A 22,346-nucleotide genomic window follows, 5' to 3' on the forward strand; every position below is an offset into this window, starting at 1 on the left:
CCATTCACAAAGTAGTAGGTTTGATTCTGATCTCCGGACAATATCTTTATGGAATTTGCTTGTTCCCCTGTACCTCTAATGGGATCCTCCCACCTCCTAAAAACATACTGAGTGTTTCCAACTCAAAACTCAACCAAAAATGGAGTTGTGGGTAGCAGCACAAACTCTAGATGGTGCCTGTATGGGAAAGGATTGTATAGGCCAACTGCTTTGGGCATCAACTGTTGTGAGCAGTATCCTCAAGATAGGGGAGCATGGATCACAGACTGAACCCCATGTCAGGGCTAGCCATTCGATGGTGCAACAATCAGCTCTAGATGATTCATTTGTGTTGACAATGTTGCCTGAAATGGGCATGGATATTTGCCAGTAATAAGTGGGTTGAGGATTAGGCCTACTTTAATTTATACCAGGGATCCAGTCATAGGTTCATAGGAGATTACTAAGCTAACGGCTTAAGAGTCCTTACAAGGCTAGCCAATATAAACTCCAGGTGTGAATTGTGATCCAAACTGTGTTTGAAGAGGGCCAGGGAAGGGCTCTGCTTAACACAGATAGGAAGCCTGTTCCAAAGAAGGAAAAATCTCTGAGACACATATTTGTCTCTCCAGCATGTTTTGTTTGAGTTGCTAACTATGTTTAGATCTTTGTATCAGGTGACCCTCTTGCTGTTTGACTTGCAGTTATGTAGCAGCTTCATCAGGGCTGGATTTGTGAGTGCCTTGTAGGTCAGGCATAGGTCACCCCTTAATAGTCGGTAGGAGAGAGAGCAAAGGGATCGTCAATAAGCTATTGGCTTTATGGTGTCCAGTTGCCCAGCTTAGGTTACCTGGTATAGCTCTGTTTAGAAAAAGCTGGACATAAAACCAATCAACCTTATAAACATGAACTAAGGATTGCTACACTCATTGTAGTTTCACTGACAGGACGCAGCTTGAAAATGGATGACATGATGATAAGGAGGAGGATGGACATCCTATTTTCCAGTAGACAAAATGGAAGGGCAGTGCAGCAAAGCCACTTGACATGGGATTGAGAGTCTACTCCTCAGGGGGAGAACAGAATAGAAATGGTCTGGGAATTTTGAAGAGGAAGAGGCTTCACAAGACAGTGAGGGTTGTCCTCAGAATTAGTGATAGATTCATGGCAGTTGCACTCCAGTATAAGGATAGGGCACTAGTCATAATATCAGCCTGTGATCTACAGCAGGGGTGTGATATTGAGGAAAAGACTGCATTCAGGTAGCACTTGTAGGACCTACTAGATAAAGCAGGAAAACAGGAATTGGTGCTGATAATGGGTGATCTGAACACACATATTGGGACAAACAGAACAGGATATGAAGACTGGCTTTGTCCACATGGGTAGAGAAATAGGAATAAAGAAGGAAAGGCAAATCTAGGCAAATGGCTTGATGGTGGCAAACACATGGCTCAGCCAGAGAGGAAGGTCACAAGATCACATACAAGAGTGGCCAACATGCAACTCAGGCAGACTTTCTCCTAGTAAGGAAAGGGCTGTGGGGTATCAGCAATTGCAAAGTCATTCCCAGTGAAACAGTTAGCCCATAGCATGCACTAGTGGTTGTTATAATCACCTATAAACAAGACATGGAAGTTTTTTGTAGAGAAAGCACAGGAGTTCAAGGAATTACCCAGGGCTCTAGCACCTGATGAAGAAGAGGAAATAGGTGGAGTTGATGCAGAATAATGGCAGCACTTCAAAACAGGATGTGTGAGGACTATAAAACAGATACGCAGCTGAGCCAGGTATGGAAATAAGGTATGTAAGCAAAGCTGGTGGTGGAATGCAGAAGTCCAGGAAGTCATTGAAACAAAGGCAGAGTGCAGGAAAAAGTGGGAGATAGAAAAGACAGACCAGGCTAAGAAGGAATACTGGCTGGTTAACAAAGAGGCTAAGAGAGAAGTTGCAGTAGCAAGGAACAGGGCATCAGAAGCACTCTATCAGCTTCTGGAAAGTGACTCAGTAGATGATTCAAATAAACTACATCAAGTTGCAAGACAAAGACAGAATAATAAAGAAGATAGAGATAGATACCCTGTGTAAGGAATGCCAGCAACAACCCACTCACCAGTCCACAGGATATCAAAGGCAGGTGGAAAGAGTACCTCCAACAGCTACTAAATGAAGAAAACCCCACAGAAGCTGTACTACTCCAGATACAGCATACATTGAAAGAAGAGAAGGAACCCACCCTAGAAGAAGTAAAAACTTCACTAAAGAAAATGAATTCAGAAGCAGCTGGCTGAGGTGAGATCACAGATGTTATGATCAAGATGTTAGGTGAGAGAGGGAAGAAATGGATCTTGAGGGTAATCATAGCAATATGGGGAGAAAGGGGGTATATATCAGTTAATTGAAAACTTAATTGAGTTAATCGTTATTTGTTAAACTTACTTAAGTGAAAGCTCAGTTAAGTGAATGATTGTTTAAGTGAATTTGTTCCCAGGGAAAGGACATGGTTGGCCATCATTTTGAATTTGTCCTTTTCCCCACTGTAGTGCAATCTTAGAGTTGGTATATTTAGTTGGGGGGGTGACTGTGCCCCCCACATTGCAGAGTTTTAAATGTTGTTTTGTTTGTTATGTTTGGTGGGTGCGCAACTAGTTTTTTTCCCAAAGAAATTTTTGCTTAAACTATCGTTTGCTTAATTGAGCTTTTGCTTAATTGGGTTTGACAAATAATGATTCTCTCAATTAAGCTTTTGATTAACTGATCTAGACCCAGAGAGCGGAGTATCCGAGGTGACTGGAGCATAAGCCAGTGTACAGGAACAAAGGGGACATCCACAACTGCGGGCAGTACAGAGGTATCAAACTCCTGTAACACTGCATGAAAGTGTTGGAAAGGGTGACTGATTTAATAGGCAGAGTAGTAGAAGGCAAGATGGAAGATGAGCTGTTTGGATTCAGATCAGGATGCAGGATAACTGAAATGATGATTGCAGTGAGACAGATAGTTGAGAATAAGTTAGGGATGAGGAAGGAATCCAAATGGGCATTCCTAGACTTGGAGAAAGCATATGACGAGGTCTCAAGAAAGCTGATTTGGGCAGTCCTGCAGTGGTTCAAAGTTCTGGAAACATTTCTAGAATTAGTGCAGGCTATGTACAAGAGTCCAATTACTCAAGCATGAACAGTGTTCAGTCTCACAGAGGAGTTCCTGTGGGAGTGGGTGTGCATCAGGGTTAATCTCTGAGTTAATAAAGAAAGCAAATATAATCCAGTGACCAACACAGCAACTGAGGTAGAAGCTCTTTAATAACTATAAAACTATAAAATAATAACACAAACTGAACATGAACTAAAGATAAGTGTTTTCGCTTTGACTAAGAGCGCTTCTTCAGATCTAACAAAAATAACCAAAAGCTTTCTTTTCCTTATTATTTCTTCTCCACTTCTGTTGTATGCCGAGACATTTATATGTTTGATATCTTTAAAACTATGCTGAAGCTTTTAATTATATCTTATTTGTTTGAGTTTGCAGAATGTTAACAATAGTTTTTAAATTGAGAACTGCATTCATTTGTGTATGATGTGTTACCTTTCAGGTAACCATAATGGGCTACTGTGATTTTAAATTTGTTGAGTTTGGTTATTTTTGTTGGATCTGAAGAAGCAGTCTTAGTGACAACAAAAGGGCTTATCTTTATGTCATGTTCAGTTTGTGTTATTATTTTGTTTTATTCAGATTAAAGAGCTTCTACCTCAGTTGCTGTGTTGGTTTCTAGATTATATTTGTTTTCTTTATTGGCTCTTGTTTAACAGTGACCTTTGCTCAATATTTTACTTGTTTCTGTTTGGATTAATTTCTGAGCCCACTACTGTTCATACTGGTTATGGTCCACATTAGCAAACAGGTGTGTGTGTGTGTGTGTGGGGGGCAGATCAAGAAAGCTGCTGCATTCATATGATGTGGCATTACAGGCAGACTCTGAGCAAGAACTTTAGCAAAGGATAGGGGAATGGAATGCAAAACTGAATGGACATGGGATGAAACTGAGTACAGCTAAGACAGTTGTAGTGACAGCAAATGGGGAAATCAGAAGAAGTTGACAATTGAGATAGTAGGGAAGATAGTAAAACAGATTAGCAACTTTGAGTATCTGGGATGGGTGGTTGAGAAGGGAAGTTTGAGATGGGTTGCAAACTGGCTCAAGGACAGAACCCACATGGTTAGAATTGCTGGAGCCATGTCAGACTCCAAACCAGTTACAAGTGGCGTCCCACAAGGCTCAGTCCTGGGACCTCTCTTGTTCGGTATATATTTCTCGGAGGTACAGGCCAACACAAAAGGACTGTGACTGACCAAGTTCGCAGATGACTGCAAACTAGGCGCCATAATCGACTCTCCAGCCAACACAAGCATCCTCCAAAAGGGCCTCATAGAAACAGACAACTGGTGCCAGAGCCATGGCCTTAAGCTAAATGCCAAAATGTGTATAGTCATCCCCTTTGGCAAAAACAAAGTGCCCACAAATTACCACATAGGTGGTAATCCATTAAGTACGGAAGAAGTAATTAGGGACCTGGGGACCCAAGTTGATAGCAATCTCTCATTTGACAACCACGTGGCCAAAATGGTTAGAAAAACATTTTATATAGCCCACCTAATCATGAAGGGATTCACATCTAGATCAGGGGAGGTCATCGTGCCTCTTTACTCATCCTTTTTCAGGCCCATAATTGAGTAAAATGCCCCTTTTGGGATGTACCTTACCAGACTCCTGCAGCAACTGGAAAGACCCCAAAAGTACCTCACCAAGAGGATCAAAGGGCTCAATCAGGTGCCATATGCTGCCCGGTTAAAGAAACTCCAGCTTTTCTCAGTGGTATACCACCTGCTCAGAGGCAATCTGTGCCTGACGTATAAAGCCATGTCCAACCCGGAATTAATGGACATGCTGCACCTCAGAAAATCCAAATCCCATTGAACTACAAGCTCGAGAGACGTGAACCTCAGCACTGAAATAAATAGGACATGCTAGAGGGACAGATTCATAACCCAGAGGCTCCCTTCACTCTGGAATAAAATCCCAGTCCAGGTTAGGCAGAGTCCCTCATTGACTCTCTTCAAGAGGAATCTTGATGAGTGGATGGGGGATCGTAGGTTTACCCCGGGTATCACTTCTGTGTCACTGTTAGACAGAGGCACAGTATACTAACCTTGAAAAAGGGCATAACAAAATTAATTTAAAATGGGTGGCGAAAGACAAACGCACTCTGGCTAGGCTTATAAATGCCCTAGGGCAGATAGCCTAGTATGAACCTATGAACCTATGAACCTATGAATAGTTCAAAGCTAGTATCATAGGGGCCCATAGCCAACTGGCACAGAATGTCAGGGGTAGCGTATAAGAGAAGAATGCCAAAGAAGCTGAAAAGTAAAGTTTATAAAACAGTGGTGTGACTGGTGCTACTGTATAGTAAGGAAACCTGAGCAGTAAAGTAAGAGCAGCTGAGGAAACTAGAGGTGATGATGATAAAGTGCCTGAGATGGTGATAAGATGCACACTATGGGACAGAAGAAGGAATGATGACATTAGAGCAGCAGCCAGAGTAGCTCCAATTACAGAGGAGGCGAAAGAGAGCAGATTAAGGTGGTTAGGTCACGTGCAGAAATACAGAAGACAATATGATGAAGAAGATTTGGGACAGACAGGAAGAAGGCAAGAGGAAATAAGAGTGTCCAACAAAAAGGTGGATGGATTGTGTGAGACAGGACCTGTGATACGCAGGTATGACTGTTGAATAAGTAGGACAGTGGCATTGATTTGGACATGGTAACAGTTGACATGACACCCTGACCCCTGTAGAAAATAGGGAAAAAGGGGGTTGATGATGGTGATGATGACTTGCAATGCCACTTATTCTTCACACATTCATAACTTTTGATAAGGTCAGATATCTTTCTGCCTTTTCTTTCATCATTTAATTTATATATGTATGTATGTATGTATCTGTCTATCTATCTTTATAAGATGTCGATATGGTTTGATAGATATTGATATATATGATCTCATGAAGAAACTTCATTAGGGGAAGAATTCTGCAGAGTCACTGCTTTGCAAATTACACAAAACTTTGCCCATTGCATCAGGAAAAGAAATGTTTTCTATGGGCAATTTTGGCAGTTGGAATTCATTCAGTATTGGTTGTATAGCAATCACCTGAATGTCAATACCTCCAAAATAGTGGCCATGGGTGCTCTTACAGTCTTAAGTAATTCTTCCTGGCTCTCTTAATAAACTGCCATCACTTGTATTGGTAACAAGCTGAAGTCTGATGGCTGGGTATAAAATCTTTGTATGAGTTGTGATGCCAGATTGGCACATACAAACCAGATGCCTTCTGTCTCAAAAGTAATCATTGTCCACCTAAGGAACATTATCCATATCACACACCATCTTCCTTCTCTGGACATTTTCATGGTTATGCATGCCTCGGTCTTCTGGACTGACCAATTGGAAATTGCTAAGACTGAACCTGAGATACTTAAACTGCTGCAAAACTCTGCAGCCCAGTATATTAGTAATTGAAGAGAGTATTGAAATCAGTCAAAACTGCTCAAGTTGTGAATGAGTTTAGGGGTTCTAGGAATGTGGATGATAGCTGCAGCTTTCCATCTGAGGAAATAATATGAATTGTAAGAAACAGTCTGAAGTATAAAGGAGAGATAGCATGAATATGAAGGCCAGAGGCTCATAAATATAATTAGACTTCTTGATCAAACAAGAATGAAAAATGGAACCAGCTGAATACTGAAGAAGTTTAGTGAGACATTTTGATTGACAGTAAATAAACAGCATTAGAAGAGTATGATAATATCAACGATCGTATGAAAACAGGATTTACCAAATACATAAACCATAAGGCATTGCAAATATATGTTATATACTACGTTTATGTCATATTAATTTCTATACTGTGTTTTACTGTATGTAAATGCATAAATGAATACATCTGAATTTATTGTGTAACTGTTACGTTTTCTTCTTTAAGCTTACAGTTGGAGTGAAGCAAGCTTCACAGCTGATTGCTATGGACAGTGGAGGGACATCTGATCCTTATGTCGTTACTTATCTGACAACAAACCTGAAGAAAAAGTATGAAACAAAAGTTCAGCATAAAACATTAAATCCCATCTTCAAAGAATATTATACCTTTCATGTAAGTTGTTATGCTTATATTTAAAAGTAATAGTACCAAGGGATGGAGAAAATCCTTCAGAACCCTGATTCTTTTTATCAGTGACCTTTGACCTTAGAAAAATCCAGCTCACATGTAATTTGCCCTAATTTACAGTTTGTAGTTGAGGTAATACTTATGTATGAAATGGCATAGAATGAACTGGAGATGTTCATGTTAGGATAAGAAATGTTGAGTTTATAGCATCGTTATGCAGGGCAGTTCTGTATAGCAGCTGTGTGAATAATTGCTGCTGTCAGCCTTGGATGTAGAATGATTTTCTTGGCCTCTGAGGTACACTTGTATACCTCCTTTTTCACATATGTGACACATTTAGTGGTCATACTGAAATTAGAAATAAGAACAGGCAGAATTAAGACTTGGGGGAAGGAACAGATGACCTGCCAGACACTTTCAATACCAGGTAAACTGCATATCAGGTTGAATAACATGAAAGAGGTGAGAGGATTAAAATATTCAATCCCAATCCATCTGTATAAATTCAATAACTGTTTTCCATGATTAGCTTTCTGAAAATGTCTCCTTATACCTGTTGGATAGCAAAAAAACCCTGAGGGAATAAGTACATCAGCTCGTACCTGAACTTGTGCTTCACTAATATTCAGGGTTCCTCTCCAAGTTTTAATAAAAAATAACAAGGCTTAATATCCTTTTAAGCTTTTGATTCCTTAAGTTGTGATGGTTTTAATACACCCTTCTGTACAATTCATTCTCAAGTCATTCGTAAACCTACTCTCTGTCACTTATTGTCTTACTTGATATAAATATTTGTATTTATGTGTAAACAGATTTATATGTATTAAGCAAACAACCTGCATCTGAGCAGGTTTCTGCTTGTTTGTACTGAGCTAAACTGAGGTGGGCTACCAGCCACAACACTGAGCTGAGATACCAGATGACTAGAGGCTTCTGAGCTTCCAAAAAAACATAAGTTGCCAGCTTTCTGCTTATTTATACTATTTACTGCACTTTTTATTGCCTGCTGCCTGCTTTTATACTGTATTTGCTTACTATGTACTAAACTACACTGTTATACTACAATTGCCTGCTACACTGTGCCTGTAAAATCAAATTGTATTGATGTTTTCACTGTTTAGCAAAATGTTTGTTGTTTCTACTGTTTAAGTATTTACTGGAATTTCTGCCTGCTCTGGTTTTCCTACCAAGCAGTACGTAATTAACTGATTTGTTAACTGTTTAAATCATTCTTTAAGTCTTCTGGCTGATTTTTTGCTGTTTTAAAATTTTTTTCAGTATTTTACAGATATTTTTCTGATGTGTTAAATAATCTCTAGTGTTTCCTGCTGAAACCTGGGTAGCTAATAGCAGTAGCATAGTCCGGCTCCAGTACTGCTGCGTGTGGAACTGTTTGTAGTGGTTTGTTTGTTCTGAGCACATTTTCCAGGCCATTTTGGATTGGAAGGGGCCTATCTGCACTTTTGTGAGAGAATTGTGTTTGACTGGCACCTGATTGGTAAAGGGAGGCAGGTCTAAGGCATTCTCATTGGTCCTTTTGAATTTTGCTAGAGTTTTTTTTTTTCCAAGTTTTAGCTTCTGGTATTTAGGCCCTTCATCTGAGCAGGTTTCTGTTTGTTTGTATGTCATGCAACACTGCATACTATAGTGCAATTGTGCACCAATGCCGGATAGTTAAATTCAACAAACTTTCCCTTAAAACACAGGAAGAAATATCCATTCACTGAGCTCCTCCATGATCATTTGTGAAAAACCACCCCTAGTGACAACAGTCTTCAACCTAGCATTATGGACAGTTGGTCTACCCTTGTTTCTCCTACCAACCTTGTTGACTTGGGTATCTTGATGCAGTACAGCAATTGCCTCATGTATACAGACAAGCCTCTACTAATAACACAGTATAATATAGAGTAAGAGAGATGGATTTACACCAAGAAACTAGAATCCATGCTCTCTCTCACTCAAAACAGTAACACAGAGAAGGTTGTCAAATCACCCACCACTACATATTCACATAGTACTACTACTCATTCACGTACCAGTATACATAGTATGTATCAAACACGCAAGTCCACATATGCGGACGTTCTCTTGAAAAACTTACCGAAAAACCAGAGACCTCCAAAACACAAGTCTGCTGCAGCTAACACAGTCTCCACAACAACCATGACACATAGCAACACCAGAGTCTCACCCACCAAGCCTGCAAGATGTAACACTCAAAAACAAGTTTTCTTGTCATTGGAGACTCAGTAGTGAGACACATGGATGCCCCACTCACCGGGTTGGACAAGGAGAAAGTCATGGTCATCTGCCTGTCTAGTGACAGGATTTGCTAAATCATGCATGCACTCATATCTCTCAGCAACAAGTACTGCTATTAATCTGTCATAGTTAATGTTAGTGTGAATAACCTGAGATGTACACCACTGGACTACATAAAGAGAGACACGGTCGAGCTCTCTGAGTATGTGTCACAGGCAGGTATGTCCCTAACTGTGAGCAGTATACTACTGTCACATAGAATGATACCACAGTATAAACAAAAAATTATTAATTTTAATAATTGGCTTAGTTTTTGGTGTCATTCCAAGGGGATCCATTTCCTGTCTGTCAGGAAAGCCATGGTCGACAAACCTTGCTGCTTTGCCAGAGATGGTTTGCACCTGGCACCCATAGGCTGCTGCTGCTGCTGGCAAAGGCTCTTGCCTGCTCTATAGTGCCTTTTTTAGGCAAGGTCTCAAAAACAATATTACTGGTGTGAAATTAACCAATCAGAACAAAATAAGGGTCATGCTGCTAAATGCTAGGTGCTTAAACTAAAAACTGCACTCCTTGGAAACACTTCAAATACAGAAGATGTAGATGTATGTGCAGTCACAGAAACCTGGTTTAAGGCCTCACAGAGTACCCAGGCCCTGCAAGACCACAATGCCTTCCACACCTTTAGACTGCAAATGAACATGTGAAAAGCAAAGGAGGCAATGTTTCAATCTATATTAGAGATATATTCACCTCACGTCTAGTTAGAGTAGACAACTCCATGGAGTTACTCCAGGTGCAGGTTACGGTGGTAAGACCCCCATTCAAGTCCTAGCCAGTTATAGATCCCCCTCCATGGCTCATGACACCCATGTAGCCTACTTAACCAAACTTAAGACAATCCAAATTTTACTGAACACACTGGTTATGGGGGATTGCAATTATCCCACCATCGACTGTCGAACCTACTCTAATCCAAACTCGCTAGCACAAACATTCCTTGACTTTGTGAATTCAAATGCCCTAGAGCAAATTGTCCATACCTCAACAAGAGAAACAAGCATTCTAGATCTGGTTTTCACCAACATGTCAAACAGGTGCACTGCTGCAACTGTTGGACCCTCATTAGTTAAAACTGATCACAAATAAGCCACCTTGAAACTGACACTAACACCAGTGCTCACAAATGGTGAAATCAGACTAAGAAACTTCACCAAGGCAAACTATACTGTCCTAGGTGAAGGTATAAATGCATTCCAAACCCCACTCCAAGCTGAAAGTGGTAACTATGCCGAAGCTTACACTAAAGGCCTCTGCAATCACTTGCATATGTGTATAAACTCGTCTGTACCAGATAGAATCAAAGCCAGAGCCCCAAGTAAAATCAAGCTGCCATGGCGGATTTCCAGCATCAACAAACTCTACAATAAATGCAAAAAATTGCTGTCCAAGAAAACAAAGACAAGGACCCAGCAATGGAAAAGCACCCTTCTCAGCCTTAACAGGCAAATAAGACAACTTGTCAAATTCTCCAAGAGCTCTTTTGAGAGAAACCTAGTAAGTACTGCCAGTTATAACCATAAGGCCTTGTATAGTTATGTACGTAACCTAAAGGGTAGGACCCAAGCATGTGCAGAACTGGTGGCCAACGGTATCACAAACACTGACCCCACAGAGATAGTGAACCGCTAGCAGATAGGTTTGGTGAAAATTTCACTCATTATCACCTCCTAACTTATAACAAAACGTCCTCCAAACTTCCTCCCCACCTTGCATATCTCTGAAGAGCAGGTCCTCAAAACCTTGTCCAAGGCAAAAATCACAGCCTCTATGGGAACAGACGACATCACAGGCTGTCTTCTAAACAGACTAAAACATGAACTAGCATCACCACTAAGTACCCTTTTCAATCATAGCCTACCCACAGGCTTTGCTCCTGTGGAATGGAGAACAGCTACAGTTATTCCCCTCCACGAAGGTTGCCTAGGAACAGACTCGGGGAATTACAGACCCATAAACCTGACTAGCCCCATCTGTAAGGCCATGGCATGTATTGCTATGGACCCCATAAGTAAAGAAACAGGTGACCTCCAAACCCTGGATTGTACCCAATTCAGCTTCGTGAAAGACAGATCCTGCCTGTTAAATATGGTAGATTTCTTTGAAAGTGTGAGCAAGGCCATTGATCAGGGCAAATCTGTAAATACAGCGTACCTCAACCTGGCAAAGGCTATCGACACAATCCCACATTCAGGCAGTACCGATAAACTTAGCAAACTGAATGTAAACTCCTTCGTTTTAAGATGGGCTGCCAACTGGCTCACAAACTGAACACACATTATCAAAGTGGGTAATTCCACATCAACCAGCAGACCTGTTACCAGTGGGGTGCCACAGGGGTCAGTGCTGGGCCCCCTAATGTTTGGTATTTACTTCTCATACGTTCAGGTCAAAACTAAAGGGTTGTGGCTGACCAGATTTGCAGATGACTGCAAACTAAGTGCAATCATTGAATCCCCAAATGACATCAGTATACTAGAGGCCTCACACAGACCAATGACTGGTGTATTAGTCATGGTCTCAAACTGAAAAGAAATGCATCACCATTTCCTTCAGCACAAATAATATCCCTTCACACTATCAAATCAATAATAATAGCCTAAGTACCCATCAAGTGGTAAGGGACCACGGATTACAGGTTGACAGTGATTAAGTTCGGCCACCACGTGTATACCATTGTGAGGAAAGCTTTCCATGTAGCTCCTTTGGTCAGTAAAGGCATCACTTGAGAGCAAAAGAAGTTATAACCCCCTTACACATATCTGGCCCATAACTGAGTATAACGCCCCATTCGGTATGTACTGTACTAAGCATCTGCAGCAATTAGAGAGACCTCAGAGGTTTTTAACAAAGAATATCAACAGCCTCCAGCATGTGCCTTACACTGACTGACTAAAATCCCTGTCACTATACTCCCTATCATATAGACTTCTTAGGGGAGACTTATGCCTGGCCTACAGAACAACCCAAAACCCAAACGTAATGAACTTACTGCATATCCATAAATCAAATGGGTCTAGGGCTACCTTTTCCAGGGACTTAAATATGGCTCAACTTAAATAGGATTTGCTGGAGGGACAGATTTATCTCCCAGCTACTGCCACATCTAAAGAACAGGATACCAATTCATGTGAAACAGGGCACCTCTACAACACTGTTCAGGAGGAACCTGGATGGGGCACCATAAATTCTTACCGGGGATAGCACCCACAACCCTCCTGGAAGTGGGCAGTCATCACTAAATGCAATCTTGGGTATTGACTAGTACCTCTATAGTATTACATTGGGTTGAAACTGCTAGGCTTAAAATGACCTCCGGGTCAGTAGCCTAGTAATCTCCTATGATCCTATGCCTCTAGTCAGTTTTAAATTTAAACTAATTATTTCTGATTTACTGTATTCTTACTGCCTCTGTTTAATTGTCTTTTTTTTCTACAGCTAACAGCTATTCATTTAATCAAAATGACACTTTATAAAGAAACTTTCTGTAAATAAATATCATTTAACTTACAATAAAACACTCGTATTCTAGATCTCCAAATAATGGTATTCTGCTTTCCTCCACATATTTGTCTGTACATCTATAGCTGCTGCATGATAAAACATGTTTCACTTAAGCTCCTGTCTGTGTGCTTGGTCTGTACATGTATAAATATAGGTTGGGTTATTCTTAAATTTCCTTCACTTACCCTTGTACCTATTAACTTCTTAGCTACAATGGTGTGGGTGATGTTCGTCATATTGATCGCTGCTGCACTAGCCAGTTTCCAAAGCTTTTAGGGTACCTTCCATATACCCAAACCAGTAGTTAGCTTGAACTGAGCTGACATAAAACAGAGGTTTGGGTGCCAAGCCCTTCAGAGCTTTCCTGCCAACGAAGAGTGATTCTCTTACAGGCTTTGAGGATTCCTGTTAGCTAACAATGCTCGAATCCTGGGAAGTTAAGTTTCCATCAGGGAAAAAGGGATAAGTTGTACTTTTAAAGCTAGGATAAAGTATTTCATTGGCTGTCACTGACTTTTAATTACTTTTAATAGGAGCATTACTTTTTTACTTTTGTGGTAAAATGTGGTTAAAACTTATTTTAAACTATTTTATGAAGTAAAAGTTGTATTACTGCACTTTTGTGGGCTGAGGTACGTGTTTAAAGTGCTTTTTACTGTGTTTTATGGTGGAAAAGGTACATTTTTACTACTGACCTATTTTACTGTCTGTTACTACCAGGGAATCGGGCATATTGTTTTGGCTTAACCATGGAGCAATCTACTGGTTCCTCATTCCTTCTTTTTTCCAGCTGCAAAAAGAAGAAAATTACTAAATAGCCTTTTCCCCCACAGCAGGGTAATAAGTGCTTCAGCTGCAGATGGACGTCTATACTGGGGCAATTACTGGTTCCTTAGACTATTCATCTTTTTTCCCTTGCTGTCTCTGGCATAGTCTGTACAGCCACCCTAGAGCAAGGGTCACACACATCCTCTGCAGCTGTTGGAGGTTTCTCCTGGCAAAAGTGGGTCTGTTTCTTCAGGAATTCCTATCAAAATGAAACAAAAACATTGACATATGTCTTTCCCTGTTTCATTTACCCTGTATAGGAGTGATTTATTGGGCTTAACTTAGGATTTTATTCAGGCTGTTGGCCTTCTGAGAATATCTCTGCTTTGTGTAAGTTGGTTGGTTTAGTGTCCGAAGTGGCTACTCAGTATTTTAAATGTGCTTATGATTCTGCGGATGCTGCTTTCTTGACTGTTGCCATTGGAACTGTTATGAGGAGGTTTGTCTGGTTGAGTTCTCAAAGCCTCCCAGTTAAACATGACATTTTGAATTCTACCTTAGAAAGGCACTTCATTTTTAGACCTTATACTGCAGAGGTCCTTAAAAAGTGTGATGAAAAAGGTAACCTAATTCAAGGGATCTCTCAGATTTTTCATCCCTCCTTCTCCAGGTTTGTTAAGGCATTTAATGCTCCTGTTACTATAATGTCACCACCTTTCTATCCTTCCATTGCCTGACAAATAAGCCAAGCCCCCTGCATAAGGTAAACACACCCTTTACCTCAGGGTAGTCAATCATTTTAAGAAGCCACACTAATAAGCACCCATTTTAAATAACATATACAGAAGATATGAGAACACAGATTCTGGATTGTATGTCATAGCAGGGCTAGCCACTTGATGGTGTAGAATATAGCTCTAGGTGATTCAGTCGTGTTGACTAGTGTCACCAAAATGCTCATGGGTATTTACCGATAAGTGGGTTAAGGACCTAGCTACTAAGGCCTATGCCAGGGACCCATGCTAATGGTGGGAAGGGTGTATGTACCCCTATTGGCCAGTGTGTGCCTGCCTTAAAACCTGGCAGCTCTGGATCAATAAGTTACTGGCTGGCTGGTGTCCATTTGCCCAGTTTGGTTTACTTGGGATAGCTCTGTTGAGCACAAGCTCAACATAAAACAAATCAACCTGCCAAACATGAACTAAGAATTGCTACACTCTCTGTATGTTATGCAGCTTGGAAGTGGATGACATGATGGTAAAGAGAGGCTGGACATCCTATCTATCCATAAGAAAAAATGGAAGTGCAGTGCAGCAAAGCCGGTTGGCTTAGGATCGAGAGTATACTACTTAGGAGCTGGACAGACTAGAAATGGTGTGGGAATTGTGGTAAGGAGAAGCTTCTGAAGACAGTGAGGGATATCATCAGAATTACTGACAGAATCATGGCAATCAGACTCCATTGTAATGATAGGGTAGTATTTGGGTTCACAGCCTATGCCCCACACCAGGGTTGTGATAGTGAGGAAAAGAGTACATTCAGACAGCCGTTTCAGGACTTACTAGATAAAGCAGGGCAACAAGAATTGGTGTTGATAACAGGTGACCTGAATGCACATATTGGGAAGACAGAACAGGATGTGAGGACTTGGGTGGGGCAACAGGAATAAAGAAGGAGAGTCCGTTCTAGACTTCTATGTGGTAAATGGCTTAATAGTGGCCAACACATGTAAAAGAGACAGTCACAAGATCACGTACAAGACTGGCCAACCAGTAACTCAGGTAGACTTCCTCCTAAAGGATAGGACACTGGGGTAGAATCAGTGATTATAAAGTCATGCCCAGTGGAACAGTCAGCTCACAGCATAAACCACCAGTTGCCACAATCACCTGCAAGCAGTGGCCAGAGAAAGCTCTAAGGTCAACAAAGACAGGCTGAAGATCTGGAAATTGACTGGAGAGAAAGCATAACAGTTCAAGGCATTACTCAGGGCTGAAGTACCTCAAGAAAAGGAGGAAATAGGTGTAAAACAGCATGTGTAAGAACTACAAAACAAATATGCAGCCTAGCTGGGTATGGAAATAAGGTACACAAGGAAAGGTGGTAGTGGAGTAAAGAAGTCCAGGAAGTCATCAAAAGAAAGGATGAGTGCAGGAAAAAGTGGGAGATAGGAAAAAGGATCATGCTATGAAGGAATACTGGTTGGCTAACAAAGAGGCTAAGAAAGGTGTTGAAAAGAATAAGGCATCAGAGGCACTCAACCATCTTCTGGAAAGTGACTTGGTAGATAGCACAAAAAAACTATATCAGGTTGCAAGGCAAAGGCAGAAGGATACGGAAGATATTCAGGCACTCTTCATAAGGGATACCAGTAGCAACCTGCTCACTGTCCACAGGACATCAAAGGCAGATAGAAGGAGTACTTCCAGTAGCTTCTGAATGAAGAAACCCAACAGAAGCTGTACTGTCCTAGACACCACCTATGATGAAAGAAGAGGAGGTAACTTCCATAGAAGAAGTAAGAACAGCACTAAGGAAAATGAAGGCAGGAAAAGCAGCAGGCTCAGGTGAGGTCACAGCAGATATGATAAAGATGTTGGGTGAGATAGGGGAAAATTACTGCTGAGGGTACTTATAGCAGTATGGATAGAAAGGCATATCAAAGATGAAAGGAGAATAAGCATACTAGTACCAGTGTTCAAGAACAAAGGAGACATCCACAATTTGGGGCAGTGTAGAGGTACCAAAGTTTTATCACACTGCATGAAAGTTCTTGAGAGGGTGATTGATAAATGAATATGCAGAGTGGTAGAAAGCAAGATTGGAGAAGAACAATTTGGATTCAGATCAGGATATCAGGATGCAGCACAACTTGACCTGATGTTTGTAGTGATACAGATAATTGAGAAGAAGCTAGAGATGAGGAAATATTCCTAGACTTAGAGAAAGCATAGGACAAGGTCACAAGAAAGTTGATTTGGACAGTCCTACAGTGGTTCAAAGTCCAGAAACATTGGTAGAATTAATGCAGGCTATATACAAGAACCCAATGACTCAAGTACAGATAGTGTTTGGTCTCTCAGAAGGGTTCCTGGTGGGAGTGGATGTGCATCAGGAGTCAGCTCTGAACTCACTGATGTTTATAGTGGTGATGGATTACATTAGAATACAGGTTGGAGGGGACAGATCAATTAAGTTGCTGTATGCAGATGATGTGGTATTACAGTCAGACTTTGAGCAAGATCTTCAACAATGGATAAAGAAACAGCTTGCAAAATTTGAAGCCACATGGGATGAAACTGTACAGATAAGACAGTTGGAATAGCAGTAAATGGGAGAAATCAGAAGAAGGGGTGGCTGAGGAGATGGAAGGTCTGAATGAGGAGGTCAAAAATAGAATCAGATGGGCTGCAGCCAACTGGCACAGAGTGTCAGGGGAAGTGTATGAGTGAAACGTAAGGTATACAAAACAGTGGTCCCAAGCAGTTGGAGAAACTAGAGGTGATGGAGATAAGGTATCTGAGATGGGTGGTAGGATGCAACAGATGAACAAATAAGGAAATAAGAGCAGAAGTCAAAGTAACTCCACTTGCAGAAAAGTTAAAAGAGAACAGATTACAGTAGTTCAGACACATGTGCAGAAAAGCACAATTTGCTGAAGAAGATTTGGGGCAGACAGGAAGAAGGCGAGAGGAAATGACGGCATTCAGCAGATTTGGATGGACTGTGTGAGAAGACATGTGACAGTCAGGCACGAATGTCAAAGAATGTAGGAGAGTGACATTGAATAGAGAGAGAGAGAAAGGGTGACAGCTGACATAAGACCCTGATCCCATGTAGAAAATGAGGAAAAGGGTGTTGATGATGACTAATTGCAGTGTTAACCTTAGGTAATATGGAACCTTAGATACAGGTTTTCTTGGCATCCCCATGCTGTCTACCATGTCCCCTAACTCATGCACCATTGTTTAACTTTGGCCCATCTTTGCTTTCTTATGCTTTGACTTACTTTTCAGCATCTTCCTGCAGTGTTGCAACACATCCTAACTGTCTAAGACTGGACTGTAATGTTTGTTTAGGGATAATTTTAATTAAAACAGAAGCTATAGCATTGTAGATTGTTTGAGGTGGATTTTAGAGCTTTTTTCCTTATTCTTTTGAACAAAAATCATGACTAATGAAAGAAATTGTCAAATTTTATTCCTTCAAGGAATAATTATCTGGTGTTTAAGACAGAATGGTGAAAGCTGACAAAACAGTAGTTACCAATACATTGTGTAGTTAGCCATAAACTGAGAAAATAAATGCTTCTGGGGGCACATAAGTAATTTCTGGGATAAGAGACTGTCCTCTCCCCTCCCAAAAAAGATAGTCACCTTGTGTGCATCCATCTGGTGATAGAGTGGGATGAAAATGAAAAAATAATGGTCACAGTCATGTATTTCAAGTTGCTGCTATTATACAGCTACATGGCATACCTCGTCACCCCTAAACTCAAAAGACAGACACCTTTAATGTACTTCTCTAATGTTACACTGGAATGAAAGTGACAGAACAAATAGAACAAGGTAACACATTTCAACTTGATGCTGTTAGATATACGTATACAGCATGCCTCCTTATCCTAACCCCCAATAGATACATTGGGAATGTGAAGTCATCATTTCTTTAACTTTCCTCAAAATCAAACCTCAGAAATGTGCACAAGTCACTATAACTTGTCTAGTGGCAATGTACTACTTAGTAGTGGGAGTGTACTACTTAGTAGTCTTAGTGTACTACATAGTAGTGGCAGTGTACTACGTAGTAGTGGTACTAAACTACTTTGTAGTGGTAGTGTACTACTTAGTAGTCTGTGTACTACTTAGTGGCAGTGTACTACATAGTACTGGTACTGTACCCTTTGTAGTGGTAGTGTACTACTTAGTAGTGGCAGTGTACTACTTAGTAGTGGTAGTGTACTACTTAGTCTTAGTATACTACTTACTAGTGGTAGTTTACTACTTATTAGTGGTAGTGTACTAAGTAGTGGCAGTGTACTACTTAGTAGTAGTAGTGTACTACTTAGTAGTCTTAGTGTACTACTTCGTAGTGGAAGTGCACTACTTAGTAGTGGTAGTGTACTACTTATCAGTGGTAGTGTACTACTTAGTAGTTGTAGTGTACTACTTAGCAGTCAGTGTACTACTTAGTGGTAGTATACTACTTAGTAGTGACAGTGTACTACTTAGTAGTCTTAGTGTACTGCTTAGTAGTGGCAGTGTACTACTTAGTAGTGGCAGTGTACTACTTAGTAGTGGTACTGTACTACTTAGTAGTCTTAGTGTACTACTTAGTAGTGGGATTGTACTATGTAGTACTGGTACTGTACTACTTAGTAGTGGCAGTGTACTATTTAGTAGTGGTAGTGTACTACTTAAGACTAGACTTCTGCGGTGGTGCAGCGGTAGTGTTGTTGCCTCACAGCAAGAGGTTCTCCTGTTCGATTCTCGGCTTGGGTTAGGAGTGCCTTCTGTGTAGAGTCTGCATGTCCTCCCTGCGGTCGAGTGGGCATTCGAAAGACATGCGTTGAATGGGCATGCCTTCATTGAAGGTTGGGCGTTGGGCTTGCAACTCGGCACCATAAAAAACAACTGCCAATCATTAGTGGACCGGAGTTCCGCTGTGGCGACCACTAACCAGGAAAAGCTGAAAGACAAACAACAGTGTACTACTTAAGACTGGTAGTGTACTACTTAGTAGTGGCAGTGTACTACTTAACAAAGTGAAGTTCATTACTGTATATATATCTCTGGTTTTGGTTGTAAAAAAATTGAAAAAAAAAGATAAATATCACAGTAATGAACTCCAACTTTTTGGTCCTAGTCAGCACATCCCCCCCTAAACAAGCTATTGAAACCTTTTGAGCACACCTCTGTAGTTTGAGTTTCAGGAAAGTTAAAGAAATTACCATAGTGTCCAGGTCCCACAAAATCTACAGTGACCTTCTGCACACACCTCTGAAGTTTAATAGTGTGGAAAATGAAAAAAATAATGGCCACAGTGTCCCCATCCCCAACAATCTATAGCAAACTTCTGTGTCCACCTCTGAAAGGTGATGGTTTTTGACTATGACAGAGACCACTATTAAGCACTTAGTCATGAGTTGTGGCCCCTGAAACTCTGAGGGCCTAGTTTTGTAATGTATTTTTTGGCTTTTTTTAAAAAAATCACTTGTTATTTTTTTTTCTCAAAACAGGTTTATTGTTTTAACATATAAGAGAAATATCATAACAATTTTATACAAGTAATTAAAAATAGGTATTATTATAATATTCAACAAAACAACTAAAGTATTTACAAAGACATCCACTACAATCAGATCAATTAATTAAACTAAAATACCATGCCATTGAAATTAAAATTTTTTTAACAAATTTTGTAAATTATCCCATACAATAAAATAAGATGTTTTTCTATTTGTTCTAGTCCTAATTGTGTTTATTTCCATATGGCACACTATATTCATAACATTTTTAAATTCATTGAACGAAGGAGGTGTATCTGAAATCCAATTTCTAGTTATTATTTTCCTAGCCACTGCTAGAATAGACCATAACAAGGGAAGCTTAACCTTTTAACACTTTGAGGTACAGGTATGTTGAATAATATAAGAGATTTAGAAATAATGAAATTATCTGTAAAAAGAGCCTGCAAAAATTCATTAATTGACTTCCAGTATTCTTTCAATTTTATACAGTCATAAAACATATGAGCCCAGTCAGCATTAATTTCTACATTACATCTCTTACATAGATTATCTTTATTATTTATTTTATTCATCATCAAAGGTGTATAAAAAGATCTATGTAAAAATTTCCATGTATAAAGTCTCCAGACAATGGAAGACGTAGTTCTATAAGCAGATTCCAATATATATTATCTTGTTGATTTGGTGGGTCCCCATTAATAGAAGTGAAATAATTCCAGTATGAATCAACACTGTAAAAAGTTTCTTGTCTGATAACTTTATGTATGTATGAAAGTTTACCTTTATCAGAAACTTTATGTTGTAAATTTAATATCAAGTAATCAATCAGTGTTGGAATAGATTCTTTAACAGTTATAGACATTAAATCTATTTTATTAATGAGATGTTGTCTAAAGGTCTGAACCTCTAACCAGCAAGTTTCTCTTAGATCAAATTCTTGTTTTAAGAAATCTAGATTTTTAACTTTATTATCAGATATCAACTGATACCAGTACTTTAGATCATTATCTATAGCTAAATGAGTTCCTTCAGAAGTAGATGACAAAAGCATACCCTGAGTATACATTATAGGAAATACAATAAAATTCCATTCCCTATACTTAGGGTGCATGAATATAAAGTTACGATAACTAATAATAATATTTAATGGGTAACAAACCATATGTTTAGGTGCAATAGGTGAAGTACAAAATTCCTTTAGTAACCATAACATGGAGTTATTTACAATCATATTTTTATGTGTTAAGGAGATTTTCATGAAGTGTATACTAATTAGCTCCCAATAATCTTTCCATTTTGTGACATATGACTGATCTATTAATAAAGTAATAACTTTTACAATAGAAGAGATAGTATATAAATTAAAGTCTGGAAAAGAAATACCCCTTGAGACCAGCTATTAGTATGTTTCTTTAATGCAATCCTAGGTCTATTAGGTGCCCATAAGAAATTTAACATTAGTGTGTTCAGTTTCTTGATAATTATTTTTGTAGGTGGAAGTATTATTGATTGTATTAAGTATAAAATCTTGGGGAATATTATCATTTTAATAATTGTAAGTCTCTCCTCCATAGTAAAAACATATTATTCCAGGTATTAAAAAGATTTTGTATATTAAGAAAACAGGTATTATAATTATTATATATAATAGATTTAATATCTTTAGATAGTATTATACCTAAATAAGTTATCTGACCTGAATTGGATACATATTTAGTAAAATCACTAATGAGAATATTTTTCGTGTATATATAGGTAGTATTTTAGTTTTTCTTCATTGAATATTAAACCAGAAATACTTTTAAAATTCATCATGTTATCAAATAGAGACTGTATAGAAGAATTAGATCCTGCTGATGTAATTAGAACATCATCTGCAAAAAGTTGAATTTTGGATGTTGTATTTTCATCTATTTCAAAACCCTCTATGTCAGTACTGTTTCTGATCAAATTAGCCCAAGGCTCCATTACTAAAGTGAATAATAGTGGAGAAAGTGGACATCCTTGTTTTGTACCTTTAAGAATGGGTATTTTTGTGAAACATATGTTCCTACCTTAATATAAGCCAACGTTCCTTTGTATAAATGTTCAATTAGATTTACAAATGCATCCGAGAAGTTTGTGCACTTCATTAAGGTAAACAGATAGTCCCAACTTACTGAATCAAATGCTGTACTTATATCAAGACTAATAAGTGTTAAATCTTTCTTTTTCCTATTTGCAAAATCTATTAATGTTAAAGTTCTTCTTATATTATCAAAAGTATTTCTATTTACAATGAAGCCTGTCTGATCTAT

At 39.4% G+C, this 22,346-nt stretch overlaps 1 protein-coding gene across 5 annotated transcripts in view; it reads left to right on the top strand.

Moving 5' to 3' along the window:
- Positions 1-22,346, top strand: part of LOC122791593 (synaptotagmin-2-like) — a 535,724-nt gene that overhangs the window by 346,137 nt on the left and 167,241 nt on the right. For all 5 annotated transcript variants that reach the window (XM_044059368.1, XM_044059372.1, XM_044059370.1 and 2 more), the window contains one exon: positions 7,023-7,190. In XM_044059368.1, coding sequence (XP_043915303.1) covers positions 7,023-7,190 — 168 coding nt within the window. The remainder of the gene's footprint in view (positions 1-7,022; positions 7,191-22,346) is intronic.

Source organism: Protopterus annectens, chromosome 17.part0 (assembly GCF_019279795.1).
Source record: "Protopterus annectens isolate FY-2018-M chromosome 17.part0, PAN1.0, whole genome shotgun sequence".
Taxonomy (NCBI): Eukaryota; Metazoa; Chordata; order Ceratodontiformes; family Protopteridae; genus Protopterus; species Protopterus annectens.